Source organism: Trichechus manatus, unplaced genomic scaffold (genome assembly GCF_000243295.1).
Source record: "Trichechus manatus latirostris isolate Lorelei unplaced genomic scaffold, TriManLat1.0 scaffold00077, whole genome shotgun sequence".
Lineage (NCBI taxonomy): Eukaryota > Metazoa > Chordata > Mammalia > Sirenia > Trichechidae > Trichechus > Trichechus manatus.
Window position 1 is genome coordinate 9,872,655 of NW_004444013.1, and position 14,094 is coordinate 9,886,748.

Genomic DNA, 14,094 nt, shown 5'->3' on the forward strand with positions numbered 1-14,094 from the left:
TAACAAGCCACTGAACTTCTCTGAGCTCATTTTCCTCACCTGACAGATGAGGATAGGGTATATAAGAGAGTGAAAAGCATTTACCACGTGCAGTGCCTGGCCCTTGTAAAAGCTGGAGAAATCTCTGTTCCCTGGTATCATATTTCTGGAAAGAGAGATTTCTACTACAGCAATGGTTCTCACACTTGATCCTGCATCTGAATTACCTGGAGGGCTTATTAAACCTCAGATTCCGGCCCACCCCCAGAGCTTCTCATCCCGTAGGTCCTAATAATTTGCATTTCTAAGAAGTTCCCAGGTGATGCTGATGTTGCTTGTCCTGGGGACCACATTTTGGGAACCACTGCTCTAGAATCATATTCTGTGCCTCTCTCCTCACCTCTCCTCTCATGGAGGAAGAATGACTTACTCTGTTTTAAAGAAGGAACAAGGAAGGTAGGGCAGAGCCCCTTCTGGCCTCCTTTTAGATCTACCTGCGGAGCTGATGAGTTCTGGCTGGTCCTCCTGTATTTTTTTCCAAATGGTTCTGAACTAAGGGGAGTAAGAAAGGACTATTTTAAATCCCCCCTGCACTTAGTGCTCAATAAATGGTAGCTGCTATTATTATCAGTCTTAGAAGAAATACAACCAAAATGCTCCTTAGAAGCAAGGATGGTGAGACTTTGACTTGCTTACTTTGGACACATCATCAGGAAAGACAAATCGCTAGAAAAACACATCAAGTTTGGTAAAGTAGAGGGTCAGTAGAAACAAAGGAAATCCTCGGTGAAACAGATGAACACAATAGCCATAACAATGGACTCAAACGTACCAATGATTATGAAGATGGAGCAGGATCGGACAATGTTTTGTTCTGTTATACATAAGATCACCAGGAGTTGGAGTCAATTCAATGGCAACTAACAATGACAACATTAGAAACCTAAATTCAACCAGTGTTAGTGGAATCCTCAATGGATAATGGTATTGTGGGGGATATGAAAGATGAATATACTCACTGTCTATAAGCTTGCCTATGTCCCTATAGTTCTCCAATGAAAACAAACATGTACTAAGCACCTATTTGCCAGGCCTAGTGTTGGGGCGGGAGGTGTCAAGCAGTATCAGACATGGAACCTGCCTTCAGAGAGCTCCCAATTGGAAGGGAGAATATCATGACCACCACCACCTGTGATGCAGGTGGACAGTATCATGCCTGAGGGCTGTAAGAATCCACAGAGGGAGTGTTGCAGCTGAATAGATGAGGGCAGCTTTGGGATTTCCATTGCAGCAGATCAGGATGTGGATCAGGGCAGAGAAGTGGGAAGGAGCAAAGCAGGTGCAGGGAAGGTGTGCTTGGAGTGTGGGGAAGAGAGTGGAGTCCACACCTACCGGCTGTGGCAGAGGACATGGGCCTCACTCCTCAGAAAGGGTTTTGGAGGAGCCTGCCTTGGACACCTGGATGATCTCCACAGAGGTGATGCCTTTGCTGGCCATGCGGTGTCTGGTGCGCAGCGTGTTCAGCGTGGTCTCTGCCGTTCCTGCCCGCTCCTCAGCATCATCCAGTTCGTGCACTGTCTTCCTGTATCTTGCCAGGGTCTGGTTGGCCTGCTCCTCCTGTGAAAAGGGCATGGTGGAAAATGGGCGTAAACCTGGCTGGCTCTTTTTAAAGTTACACATGAACGTATAAAGAGTCCAGTAAGGCTTGCTACAAAACCAAGGCTTTGAACCTGTTCTGCCTGGCTTAGCTATGGCTGACAATGGGAACCTGAATGGATCCAAATTTTTAAAATGTGGGTAAAGCAGAACAATAGGTGGAATGGGAAAAATTACAGGTTGAAGCCCTGCTAGAAACTTAATCTCCTTCTTAGAAAACAAGGGCAGCATGCACATTGCATAGCAACCAAATCTCTTGACCTGCAGAGTTGGAAACAGTGATGGCCCACTCAAAGATGGTGGCTGACTGTGCTGCCTTCAATGTGTGTCACTCTTCTCAGTGCTGGCCATAATCCAGTATCACAAATCAGGCTCCTGAAAGGACTCACTATGCCTGCTCGGAGTCTCCCATTCCAGGGCTTCAACCCGTAATTTTTCCCGTTCAGTTTACCGTTCTGCTTCGCGCAAATTTTAAAAATTTGGGTCTGTTTTGATTTCACTTGATTGGCCATGACTGAACCGGTTTGAAGTCCTATACAAAACACAGGCAGTCGGAGAAACTGTGTCCAGGGAGGAGAGGGGAGTATATGGCAACTCTCTGTACTTTCTGCACAGTTTTTCTGTAGCTCCAAACTGCTCTAAAAAACAAAGTCTGTATAAAATAAAATAAAATAAAATAAAACAGACACACGTAAAACACAGAAGTCCTGGGAGGCATCTTCTTGCTCCCTGGGAACAACTGCTTTCGACACTTTTAGCTGATTCTTCTTGGCCTTGACATCCATTTCTAAATAAAATGTGTTTCTGTTGCTCCTCCTGCACTTTGTAGTTTTAGGCATTATCTTTTGGTGCCCCACTATGGAAGATTAGGATTTAGTGCCTCCCCTAATCCCACCACACATTTCCCACCCCCTCAAAATACAGTCGATTTTCATTATTCACGGATTTCATATTTGCAAATTTGTTTACTCACTAAAATGTATCTGTAACCCCAAAATCGATATATGTGGCGTCATTCATGGACATGTGCAGAGCAGTGAAAAGTTTGTCTCTGGACATGCATGTTCCCAGCTGAGGTCAAGCAATGCTCTGCCTTCTTGTTTTAGCTCTCACACTGTAAACAAGTGTCCTTTTTGTGATCTATTTAGTGCCATGTTTTTCACATTTTTGTGCTTTTTTTGGTGATTTAGCTGTTTAAGATGATCCCCAAGCATAGTGATGAAGTGCTGTTCCTAAGCCCAAGAAAGCTGTGATGTGCCTTACTGAGAGAATATGTATGTTAGATAAGCTTTGTTCAGGCATGAGTTATAGTACTGTTGGCTGTGAGTTCAATGTTAACGAATTGAGAATGTATATTAAATAAGGTGTCTTCAAATAGAGACACATAAAAGACAATTGATCGATGAAAATGTTGTGACCAGAGGCTTGCAGGATCCAACCTTGTATTTCCTCTAGCAACAGTGGTTTAATGTTTGCTAATTCAGCATTTGCAGCGACCTTATAGAACATAACTACCACAGATAATGAGAATCAACAGTAGTTGTGGTGTAATTTTGGTTACAGCAATATTTACTGTAAGTCTGGCCTTTATTGAGCCCTTTGGGCAGGGTATTGGGTACGTTAGTGCCTACGGATTCAATGTGGTAGCCCCAGAACCAGCAGCAAATGGTGACGGAGTCAAGTATTTATGTCCTGGGAGGCAGGTGGACCTGTGGGTGTAGGGCTGAAACTTGAAACCACCATTTGCTAACAATCTAACTTTGACTTTGACATCTACTAACATAATGTAGCAGTACCACACTCTGGGTGTGCACCTCACCTGTGAAATGAATTAATATTATCAACCTTCCTGCCCCAGAGTTGGGAGGATCAAACAAGTGAAGGTCCTTGGTAAAGAGTACAACCAGGAAGGAGAGATTATCCTTGCTACAGGCCAAGAGAGTCAGTGAAACAGGACAAAGGTAACAAAGACCTTCTATGGGGCTTAGATCATACCCTACAGTAGTGACTTCAGTTAATGTGGGAGTTCTTAGGGGATGGTTCTGTTTTTTACATTTTCTTATCTCCAGTGTGGAGTGTTTGGTCCACTTCCCACACTCACATAGCAATGACAAAGTACCATGGACGCCAGGCTCACAGGAGTCATATTTTGGCCAATAGTTGATTTCCTTCCCTGCAGTTAATCCTAATCAAGGCTCGAGACCTGGGCTGGGAAGCAAAAGGAAGGGGGAGGGACAGGGCCACATGGCAAGCACCCACCACCTCCTCAATCTGCCGCTTGTAGACCTTCAGCTTGTTCTGCAGCTTCTCCACCAGCTCCTGCATGCGCTGGTTGGTCTTGTGGTCCTCCTCCATCTGGAAGACCAGCTCCTTGAGGCGGCGCTCATTCTTGCTCAGCGTCTTGACTGTCTCCGTGTGCTGTTTCTGCTCACCGTCCAGCTCTGTCTCTAATTCCTTGATCTGAGGGAGGAAAAGGAGAATACAGCTGAGTGAGCTTGTGCTTTGGAACTTCTAAGCACGGTGGGCTTGGATGAGGGTGTTGTCACTACAGGGTCTACTTCCTGCCCAGGAGTGAGCGAGCAGAGCCCTGGACAGGCTCTGCCTTTTGCGGGTCCTGTTGTGGTTGTCAGACAGTCACTTTCCCCTGAGCCTTAAGCTTCCGCCTCTGGGAAATGGAGAGAGACAGGAGGTTGGACCAGGTGACGGAAATTTCTGGAAACTTTTGGCTCTGACATTCTGTGATAATATGATGAAGGCTTGTTTTCTTTAAGTGAGTAATAACAGACAGGAATAATGTTGTGTGCAGAGACTCATCTGTAAGAATTAATGATAGAAGCCACTGTTCTGCTTTGGACATTCTAGGGAGAAAGGTGACTGGGAGAGAAAGAGGAGGAGAGACCTTTGGATAAATAAATTAGAGCTGTTTCTTAATTTCCTTTTCTTTCCTAATATTTGCATAGCCCAGCCCCTTGTGAAATGCAGGGCACAATTTTGGCAAAAGACATGCAGCCCTGGCCTCATCTCCCTTTCTCTTCCATGGCTTAGCTCAGCTTTGCCCTCACCCTGGCCTCCAGCTTCAGGATTGTACGCTTCCCTCCTTTCAGAGCCAGCTGCTCGGTCTCCTCCATCTTGGCCTGCAAGTCTTTGATGTTGGCCTCATAGTTCTTCTTGATTTTCTCCAGGTGCATGCAGTGGTCCTGCTCTTGCCGGAGTTCTTCTGCCATGCGGGTAGCCTGGGGAAGGAGACGAGTGTGAGTTGCAGCTGGGTAGCTGTTATGGGTTGATTTATGTCCCCCCAAAAAGAAATGTTCAAGTCCTAACCTCTGGTACCTGTAAATGTGACCTTATTTGGAAATAGGGACTTTGCAGATATAATTAGTTAATATGAAGTCATACCGGAGTAGGGTGGGCCCTAATCCAATACAGCTAGTGTCTTTGTTAAAAAAGGAAGAGACAGAGAGAGAGACAAGCACACAGGGGGAATGGCCATACGAAGACAGAGGCAGAAATTGGAGTGATGCTGCCACAAGCCAAGGAATGCCTGGGGCTATTGGAAGCTGGAAGAGACAAAGAAGGATTTTTCCTCTAGAGCCTTCACAGAGAACACGGCCCTGCTGGCACACTGAATTTGAACTTCTAGCCTCCAGAACTGTGAGGGAATAAATTTCTGTTGTTTTAAGCTACCCAGGTCGTGGTACTTGGTCACAGCCACCCTAGGAAACTAATAGAGTAACTAATACTAATCCAGGCTCATGGCACCTTTGAGGGAGGACGGACCCTGTCTTCCCAGTCTCTGGGGAACCACGTGGTTGATGAGAGAACCCTTGGTTGACATGCTGCCGAGGTCTGATGGAGGTGGCTGCCCCATGCTTCTGTGTCCCTCTCAGTGAAAGGGGAGAGGGCAGGCTCATGTACCCACAACCTAGCCTCCCAACTCCATGGAATCCCACCAGCCTGTTCCACTCAAGCCAAGCTCTTTGCTATGTCTCCAAGAGGGACACAGCACAGAGGGCGGGAAAAGCACAGGATCTGGAGTTGGAAGATCTAGGTCTGCATCCACCCACCTATGAGACCTTTGGTGAGTCGTTCATCCCTTCTGAACCCCCTAACTCTTGCATCCATTCAACAAATATTCACGGAGGGGCTACTGTGTGCCAGGCATGAGTCTATGCTCTCAGGATGTAGCACTAAATAAGACCAACAGTGTTCCTGTCCTCATGGAATTTCAATCAAGTGGGAGGAGGCTGACAATAAAAATCATATTCCCTCATCTTCAAAGTGGGAATAAATAGTACGTACCACCCAAGGCTGATGCAAGGATCCAAAGGGATGTTGGAGTGAAAACACTCAGTCAAGCAACTCTGTGTCTGAGCCTCCAGGCCTGGCTCCCATCCCCCTTTCACTAACCCCTCCTTTAAGTCTGGTTTAATGCTCATCCTTGCCAAAAAGCTGCCCAGATAGGCCCACTTAGATGGCTCCTTTGATCTGAGTCACCTGGCCTCTGCTCTAATCTCTTCCTTGATGTTGTAGAACTTGTAATCATTCCCTACTTGCTTGTGTTTGGCTTCTCAGAAAAGGCTTCTGACTCTTCCAGAGCAGGGACCACACCCCCTGCAACAGAGCACCATGACTCCAAATGACTTATTCCTGGAGGAGGTGGCAGTCCCTGCCTAGGGTGGCCTGGTCCTTGGCAAGCGTCCTGAGCCCAGTTGCCCAGGCCCCTCACCCACCAGCAGCAGCAGGACCTGCACTTACGTCTGTCATGGCTTTCTTGGCCCTCTCGTCAACTGAGCAGAACTCACTGATGAGCTCCTCCTGTTTGTTGGAGATGCGCTGGATGTGAGACTCCAGCTTGCGCTTGACCACAAGGAGGCTTTGGTTCTGGAGGAGGCAACAAAGACAGATGTAAGCCAGAGATCTTCATGACCCTTCCTGTTTCCAGGGAAGGAAACAACCCTCTCCCAGACACGCTTCCCAGACTCCCCAGCAGGTAATGGCCCTAGACCCTCTGCTTGGGGTGAGAGTCTCTCCCCTGCATTCCTCTCTGGGACTTAGAGCAGAGTTCGCATCATGAGTGGCCCTGGAATAACAACATTTAGGCCTGGGGTGGGTGGCAGCTCTGGAACAATTCAGAACTCAGAGCTGGGAAAAGCCAGATTCAAGCCCTGGCACTTGCACCTACACAGATAAATCCCTTACTGTCTGGGCTTCGGTCTTCTTATCTATATCATGGGGGTATAATCCCTAAACCTCTCATGCATATTTTTTCTTTTGGTGAATTCACATAAGTTGATAAGTAAGAAAGGGTTTTAGAAATGAGGCTGGTGAGGGGCTGCACTGGGAGTAGTAAGAAATTCTAGTGTCATCACTGCCAGCAGACGCGGGTCCCAGATGCTGACTGTGGATAAGCCACTCCACTCTCTGGACTACAGTTTTTCATTTGTAAAACCAATGTCAGACTATGGACTATTCCAGTTCCCTTCCAGTTCTAAAGTTCTATCGTCAGCTACACTGGGGGTCATGGTGGTTCTCAAAATTGGCTACATCATCAGAATCCCCTGTGGAGTTTCTAAAAATTCCAATTTCAGGGCCCCCACCATAACCTCGCTGGATCAGATTCCGTAGGGGAGGGCCTGGGACTTTGTCTTTTAAAAGCTCTGCAGGAGAATAGAATTTCAAATTCTTGTGGACCCCAGACTTTCTGGAGCCATGGAGGCTGGATGAACCCCAAAATAATTGCCTTGACATAATCTTTAAACCTTAAACCAAAAATTTCTCCTGAAGTCTTCAAAAAACCAAATAATAGTTTAGCTTAACTAGTCAAAAATGTCTGCCTTGAGCATTGTGCTATTTTAAGAACTATCTAAATTACAACAGCAACTCGAAAGATTAGATAGGAAACTTACAGGGCAGTGAGTTTATGTTATTGGGGGAGGAACAATTCAGAAAGGCAGAGTGAGAATGGTTGCACAACTTGAATGTAGTCAGTGTCACTGAATTGTACGTGCAGAAACTGTTGAATTGGTGTAGGTTTTGCTATGTATATTCTCAAAAAAAAAAAGGTTCCGTAGGTGAGCTCTGAGGATTTGCCAGGTGGGGAGGGGGCACTGCGTGCCACTGAGTTTTAAGGGGGACCCCTGCGGTTGGGGTACCATCCCAGCCTCTCCCCAGCCTCCCCAGTATGAGTCCGTGTGTCACCAGCCAGGGGGCCCTGCTGTCCTACCTGGACATTGAGCTCGTTGTGCCTCCCGGTGATCTCCACCACCTCCTGCTCCAGCAGCTTGCGTGAGCGCTCGCTGCCCTCCAGGGCGGAGCGCACCTCCTCCAGCTCCGTCTGCAGCAGGCTCAGGCGCCACTCCTGCAAGTTTTTACTGCTCCCACAGCTCCTCATGCTGCCAGGCGTCCTCATCCATCTGGACCTGCAGGTCCTGTGGGGCAGGATGGCAAAAGGGCCCACCTGAGCAGATTGCCTGGGGGCTGGCCAGGCTTGAGGGTGTGCTGATCATGGTGGGCCAGGCTCTGCAGGGAGCTGGGAGGAAGAGTTCACTGACTGGTTATGGCCTAGCTAGGCCAGGGCCCAGGAGTCCAGAGGACTTGTACAACGGGTGGTCAGCATGAGCTCAACCCTTTCATGATGGCAGAATGCCTGGTGTTTCCAGCAGGGCCTTCTCAAGGAGGCCTGCCCTGATGACCTTTGACAATTACTCCCTGCCCGCCTTCCCCTGCCCTCTTATTTCTCTGTAGCACTTATCACCATTTTTAATACTACAGTTTAACTTATTTGTTGCTTATTGTCTAGCTGCAGGGGCATTTGTCTGTTTTGTCCACTCTCATACCCCTGGGCAGGGCAGGGCAGGCCATCCATAACCATGTGTCAAATGCATGAATCTAGCTGTGCTTTACAAACAGGCAACGACATGGGGCTATAAAGGGGACTTCAACTCTATTTGTGTTGATTTCTTAGGGTGAGTCGTGGCTACAGGGATGTTTGTTATGTTCTCTGTTTTGTATGTCTGAAATAGTTTAAAATAAATTAAAAATGGCTGAGGCTCCACTTCCTGTTTCCCTTTGTTCTTCCTTCTTTCCCGTTGTCCAGGATAAGGACTTTGGTGGTTGGCACTCTCGTTTATAGACTACCTGAGTCCCTTCCCCAGCAGACTCTCAGCCGCCTCATGTTCACGCTCTCATTCCTTCATTCGTGTTACAGACATGTATGGAACCAGCTCCCTGCAAGCCTGCAGGCTCGGGGATGGCTTGCTCTGTGGTTAGTCCCTCCTCCCGCAGAGGGCTACCTTGATTTGCTGCTGCAGCCTTTTCAGTGTCTTCACCAGCTCGCTGTTATTCTTGTTGGCGTGGTCCAGCTGGATTTCCATCTCATCCAAGTCTGTTTCCATCTTCTTCTTGAGTCGGAGTGCCTCGGCCCAGCCCTTGGCCTCTGCCTCCAGGCTGGCCTGCAAGGACTCGATGGTCCACTGGTGGTTCTTCCTGCAAGTTGGAGCAAAGAAGACCGTGGCACCCTGCGCCTGCCGTTCAGTCTGTGCTGAGCAACCTTTCTATGTGAAAGGCCTCGGGGCGTCAGTGTGGGTATGGCCACCATGTTATGAAATTAAACAAACTGAAATTAAACCCTTAAAGGGGTTGAGTGGGGGAGCATCGTGCTTTGGGGAAAGGAAAGGAAGGTAACGTCTACTGAATATTTACCATGTGTCCTGTGTAATCTCAGGAGCCCTGGTGATGCAGCAGTTAAGAGCTTGGCTGCTAACCAAAAAGTTGACAGTTTGAATCCACCAGCTGCTCCTGGGAAACCCTATGGGGCAGTTCTACTCTGTCCTATAGGGTCATTATGAGTTGGAATCAACTCAACGGCAAAAGGTTTTTTGGTTTATGTAATCTCAATTCATCTAACATGCAAAACAGCCCTGCAAGGAAACTGAGGCTGCAGATGCTGAAACATGTGCCCAAGGTCCCCGTGTAGTCCACATTGGAAAAAAACGAGGTGCTTAGGCCCCTGTTTTTCCCATTGTACAATGTGGGCTTTGGCCATACAAGTCACATTTGTTTCTCTCTTCAAAACAACAGTTATTAATTGAAGGTATTCAATATATAATAATTATATCATAATCAATATAATAAACACTTCCATAAAACCCTCATATGAGTTGTATTAATCTCCTTTTATAGGATGAGACCAGATGAGGTAACTTAGGTGTTCAATAAACACTTCTTGAATTGAGGAAAATAAATGTTTTGCATGGTACAGTTTCTGCCCTTTCAGAAATGCTCAGCCCTAACTGTGTTCACCTCAGCTCAACCCTGAATGCCCTCCACATACAGGCACGTCGCTGGGTGTGCAGCACCTTGAGATGTCTTAAATCTGCAGATATGGGGGAAGATATCATAACATTCTCGTAAGTGAATAAAATTGTGATTCACCTTGATTTAAAAAATAAATACAAGCAAAATTTGGAAAACATTGTTGAAAGAAATTAAAGAAGATCTAAATATATAGAAAGATATTCCACACCCATAACTGGAAGACTTAATATTGCTAAGAGGGCAATACTCCCCAAATTGATCTACAAATTATACACATCTCCTATCAAAATTCCAGCTAGCTTCATTGCAGAAATTGATAAGCTGATCCTAAAATTCATATGGAAATGCAAGGGACCTAGAATAACCAAAACAACGTTAAAAAAGACAAAGTTGGAGGACTCACCCTTCCCAGTTTGAAAGCTTACTACAAAGCCACAGTGATCAAGACAGTGTGTACCAGCATAAGGATAGACATGCAGATCAATGGAATAGAATTGAGAGTCCACAAATAAACCCTCAGATTTATGGTCAATTGATAAATCTTTGTGACCTTGGATTAGACAATGGTTTTTTAGATATGACACCTAAAGCAAAGCAACCAAAGAAAAACAGATAAATTGGGCTACATCAAAAACAAAAACTTCTGCGCTTCAAAGGACACCATGAAAAAAATGAAAAGACAACCTACAGAATGGGAGAAAATATTTTCAAATCATTTATCTGATAAGGGTCTAGGATCCAGAATACAAAAAGAACTCTTACAACTCAAAGATAAAAAGACAAATCATCCAATTTAAAAAATAGGTAAAGGACTTGAACAGACATTTCTGCAAAGAAGATGTACATATGGCCAATAAGCACAAGAAGATGCTCAGCATCATTAGCCATCAGGGAAATCACACCCACTAGGATGGCTATTGTTAAAAGGGCAGATAATAACTGTTTGGGAGGAGGTGGAGAAATTGGAACCCTCGTATGCTGCTGGTGAGAATATAACGGTGCCACCACTTTGGAAAACAGTCTGGCAGTTTCTCAAAAAGTTAAACATAGAATTACCATAAAACCAAAAAACCAAACCCATTGCCATCAAGTCAATTCCAACTCACAGTGACCCTATAGGACAGAGTAGAACTGCCCCATAACTGCCAACCTTTTGGTTAGCAGCCTGAGCTCTTAACCACTGTGCCACCAGGGCCCCTGGAATTACCATATGACCCAGAAATTCTACTCCTAGGTATACATCCAAGAGAAATGAAAACATATGTCCACATAAAAACTTGTACATGAATGCACCAAACCAAACAAACAAACAAACGAACAAAAAACCCCAAACCCATTGCTACTGAGTCGATTCTGACTCACAGTGACCCTATAGGGCAGAGTAGAACTGCCCCACAGGGTTTCCAAGGAGTGGCTGGTGGATTTCAACTGCTTACTTTTTGGTTAGCAGCCAAGCTCTTAACCACTGCACCACTAGGGCTCTACATGAATGCATATAGCTGCATTATTCATAATAGTCCAAAAGTGGAAACAACCCAAATGTCCATCAACTGATGGATAAACAAAATGTGCTATATCCATACAGTGGAATTATTCAGCCATAAAAAGGAATAAAGTACCGATACATGTTACAACATGGCTGAACCTTGAAAACATTATGCTAAGTGAAAGAAGCCATTCCCAAAAGACCACATATTGTATGATTCTATTTATATGAAATGCCCAGAATAGACAAATCCATAGAGACAGAACGTAGATTAGTGGTTGCTTAGAGCTGGGGGAGATGGAAGAAATGGGGAGAGCTGCTTTTGTGGGTAATGAAAATGTTCTAACACTGATTGTAGCGATGGTTGCATATACTAAAAACCATTGAATCATCCTCTTAAAATATGTGAATTGCATGGTATGTGATTTATATCTCAATAAAGCTCTTACAAAAAAAAGAAAAAAACAACAACCCCCCCGCCCCGACAAGCCACATATTGGCATCGCCAGAAATTTAGGGTGAGGGCCAGGGTTGCCCTCCCGGTGGCTATGGCTACGACCCTCCTAGAAGGAGGTTTTGTGCAGGACATAAAATCAAGAGTGACAGGATGTCAGGAGGATCGTCTGCTGCCAGCAGGCAGGTTAGGCAGGGTGCCAAAGCGGACAGTTGCAAATGTGTCGGTCTGCGGAGAATCACAACAAATCGCATTTCTGTAAACTAAAACCTAGGAGTGAGTCCAAAGTTTTCTTGAAATTTGGTCACTGAATTAAAAAACAAAAACAAAAAAACCCTTCAAATCCAGCACTCCCACTCCTTAGCACTACAACAAACCAATTTTTTCGTGAAGTACGTGGATGTTTTCTAAGAGTTTGTTAACATCAATGGTGATGTATCTGTATTGCTTTGCAGGCTACAATGTGCTTTCCTACCTACAATCTCATTTAGTCTTCACCACATTCTGGAGAGATCATGAAGAAGCTGTCATCTTTCCCATCTGTTAGATGGGATAATTGCACCTATGTCATGGGGTTTTGTGACAGTTCACTGAAATACTGAATCTCAAAAGTATTTGTAAACCATAGAGTGCCACATCAGTGTAAGTTGCTATCGTTGTTCCCATTTTACAGATGAGGAAACTGAGGTTTAAAGAGGTTCACCTAAATTGCACAAGGTCACATGACTAGTAGGTGGCAGAGACCCAGGTTTCCTGACTCTACTCCATCATGCAACCCCCTATCCCTTCAGCCCCCGTACCTTGTAGCTTCAAATTCCTCTTCTTTCTCATGGATTCTCTGGTCAATGTTAGCTTTCACCTGAGCCAGTTCCAGCTGAATTCGAATCACCTTGCTGTCTTCAACCTGCCAGGAATATAAACATCAGGTCTACGGTCCCTGGACGGGGGTCCAGCACCCAAAACAACGGCCGTGTGGTTACCTCCAGGGAAGACTCCGCTTCCTCCGGAGCCACCTGGAGTTCTTCCTTCTCATTCTCCAGTTTTTTCTTCAACTTCTGCAGCTCATGCACACTCCGTCCTCCCTCGCCCAGCTGATCAATTAGGTCCTTTATCTCCTCTGAGGAAGGAATATTCTGGTTAATAAAACACCTAGGGACCACTAACTTTCCAGGGTCGTGGCATGTGGCTCAGACATGCCTCAGTGGGGTTAAGACCCACCCAGCCTTGAATCAAAAAGGAAGCAATTTACTCTAAACCATAGACTATGGGGCCTTTCAGGGCTTCGACGTTGGAGAACACTGGATTCAAGCTCCTCTTTTTATAGATGAGGGGTTAAGGCCTAGAGAAGAGGGAGCAAGCACGGAGCAGCTTTGGGGCCAGTGCCCAGGACTCTCCTACACACTAAGGCCCTCCTTTCCCAGCCATTCCAGGGGCTCAAAACCAACCCCACAAGAATACCCCTGGGAAGACTTTCTGATCTCCTTCCTTCACTCCTCTGCTGCTCACCCAAAGGAACTCCTGGGCACCTGCAGCACCTCAGAGCAGGTATAAATCTCTGGCTACAACCAAGGGTGTCCAAGAAATGCAAGTGTTTTGCTGTGTCCATGACCAAACTCAGCCTCTAGCTGAAGCCTCCTTCCCATGGTGTGCTGAACACTCAGACTCTCTCTGCAGGGTCTTGTTCTCCTTCTTGACCGACTCCAGGTGCTCCAGGGACTCCTCGTAGGTGGTCTTGATCTTGAAAGCTCTCCGTCATGTACATGCAGCACTCCTGCGAGCTGTCCACCTCCACCTGCAGCTCCTCACACTTCTGCTGCCACTCAGCCAGCATCTTGTCGAAGACCGCTGCTTCTTGTCCAGGGCGGCGGCTGCAGCATTGGCCTGGGGTGAGGTGGAGAGGGTCTCCTGGGTCTGCTTTCCTGTCCCACCCACGTCTCTTGCCTCGCCGTCCTGCAAGCCGCTTCCTTTCCTCCACCTCCCTAGTAACTCCAGTGACCACCGACTTCTTGGGATTTGGGATATAATTCTACGTTTATGGCACAACCACAGGAAGAGCTGTGCTCCAGTTCTAAAACTTCTCCTCAGTGTGTGGCCTTGGGCAAAATCCACCTTCTCTTCCTAGGCTAGAATTTTCCTGGGTGTGAGGTGAGGGGTTTGGGCTACAGCGGCCCTCCTGGATTTATGACATTTGGCCTAACTCCCC

The 14,094-nt window shown here is 46.3% G+C and overlaps 1 protein-coding gene across 1 annotated transcript in view; it reads right to left on the reverse strand.

Moving 5' to 3' along the window:
- Window positions 1–1,395: 1,395 nt before the first annotated feature.
- LOC101351427 (myosin-16-like) overlaps window positions 1,396–14,094 on the reverse strand; it is a 64,324-nt gene continuing 51,625 nt past the window's right edge. The window contains 12 exon segments of the mRNA XM_012556777.1: window positions 1,396–1,596; window positions 3,895–4,095; window positions 4,698–4,868; window positions 6,391–6,516; window positions 7,859–8,005; window positions 8,007–8,063; window positions 8,928–9,120; window positions 12,692–12,795; window positions 12,872–13,008; window positions 13,547–13,634; window positions 13,636–13,733; window positions 13,736–13,772. Of these exon segments, the coding sequence (XP_012412231.1) occupies window positions 1,396–1,596; window positions 3,895–4,095; window positions 4,698–4,868; window positions 6,391–6,516; window positions 7,859–8,005; window positions 8,007–8,063; window positions 8,928–9,120; window positions 12,692–12,795; window positions 12,872–13,008; window positions 13,547–13,634; window positions 13,636–13,733; window positions 13,736–13,772 (1,560 nt within the window).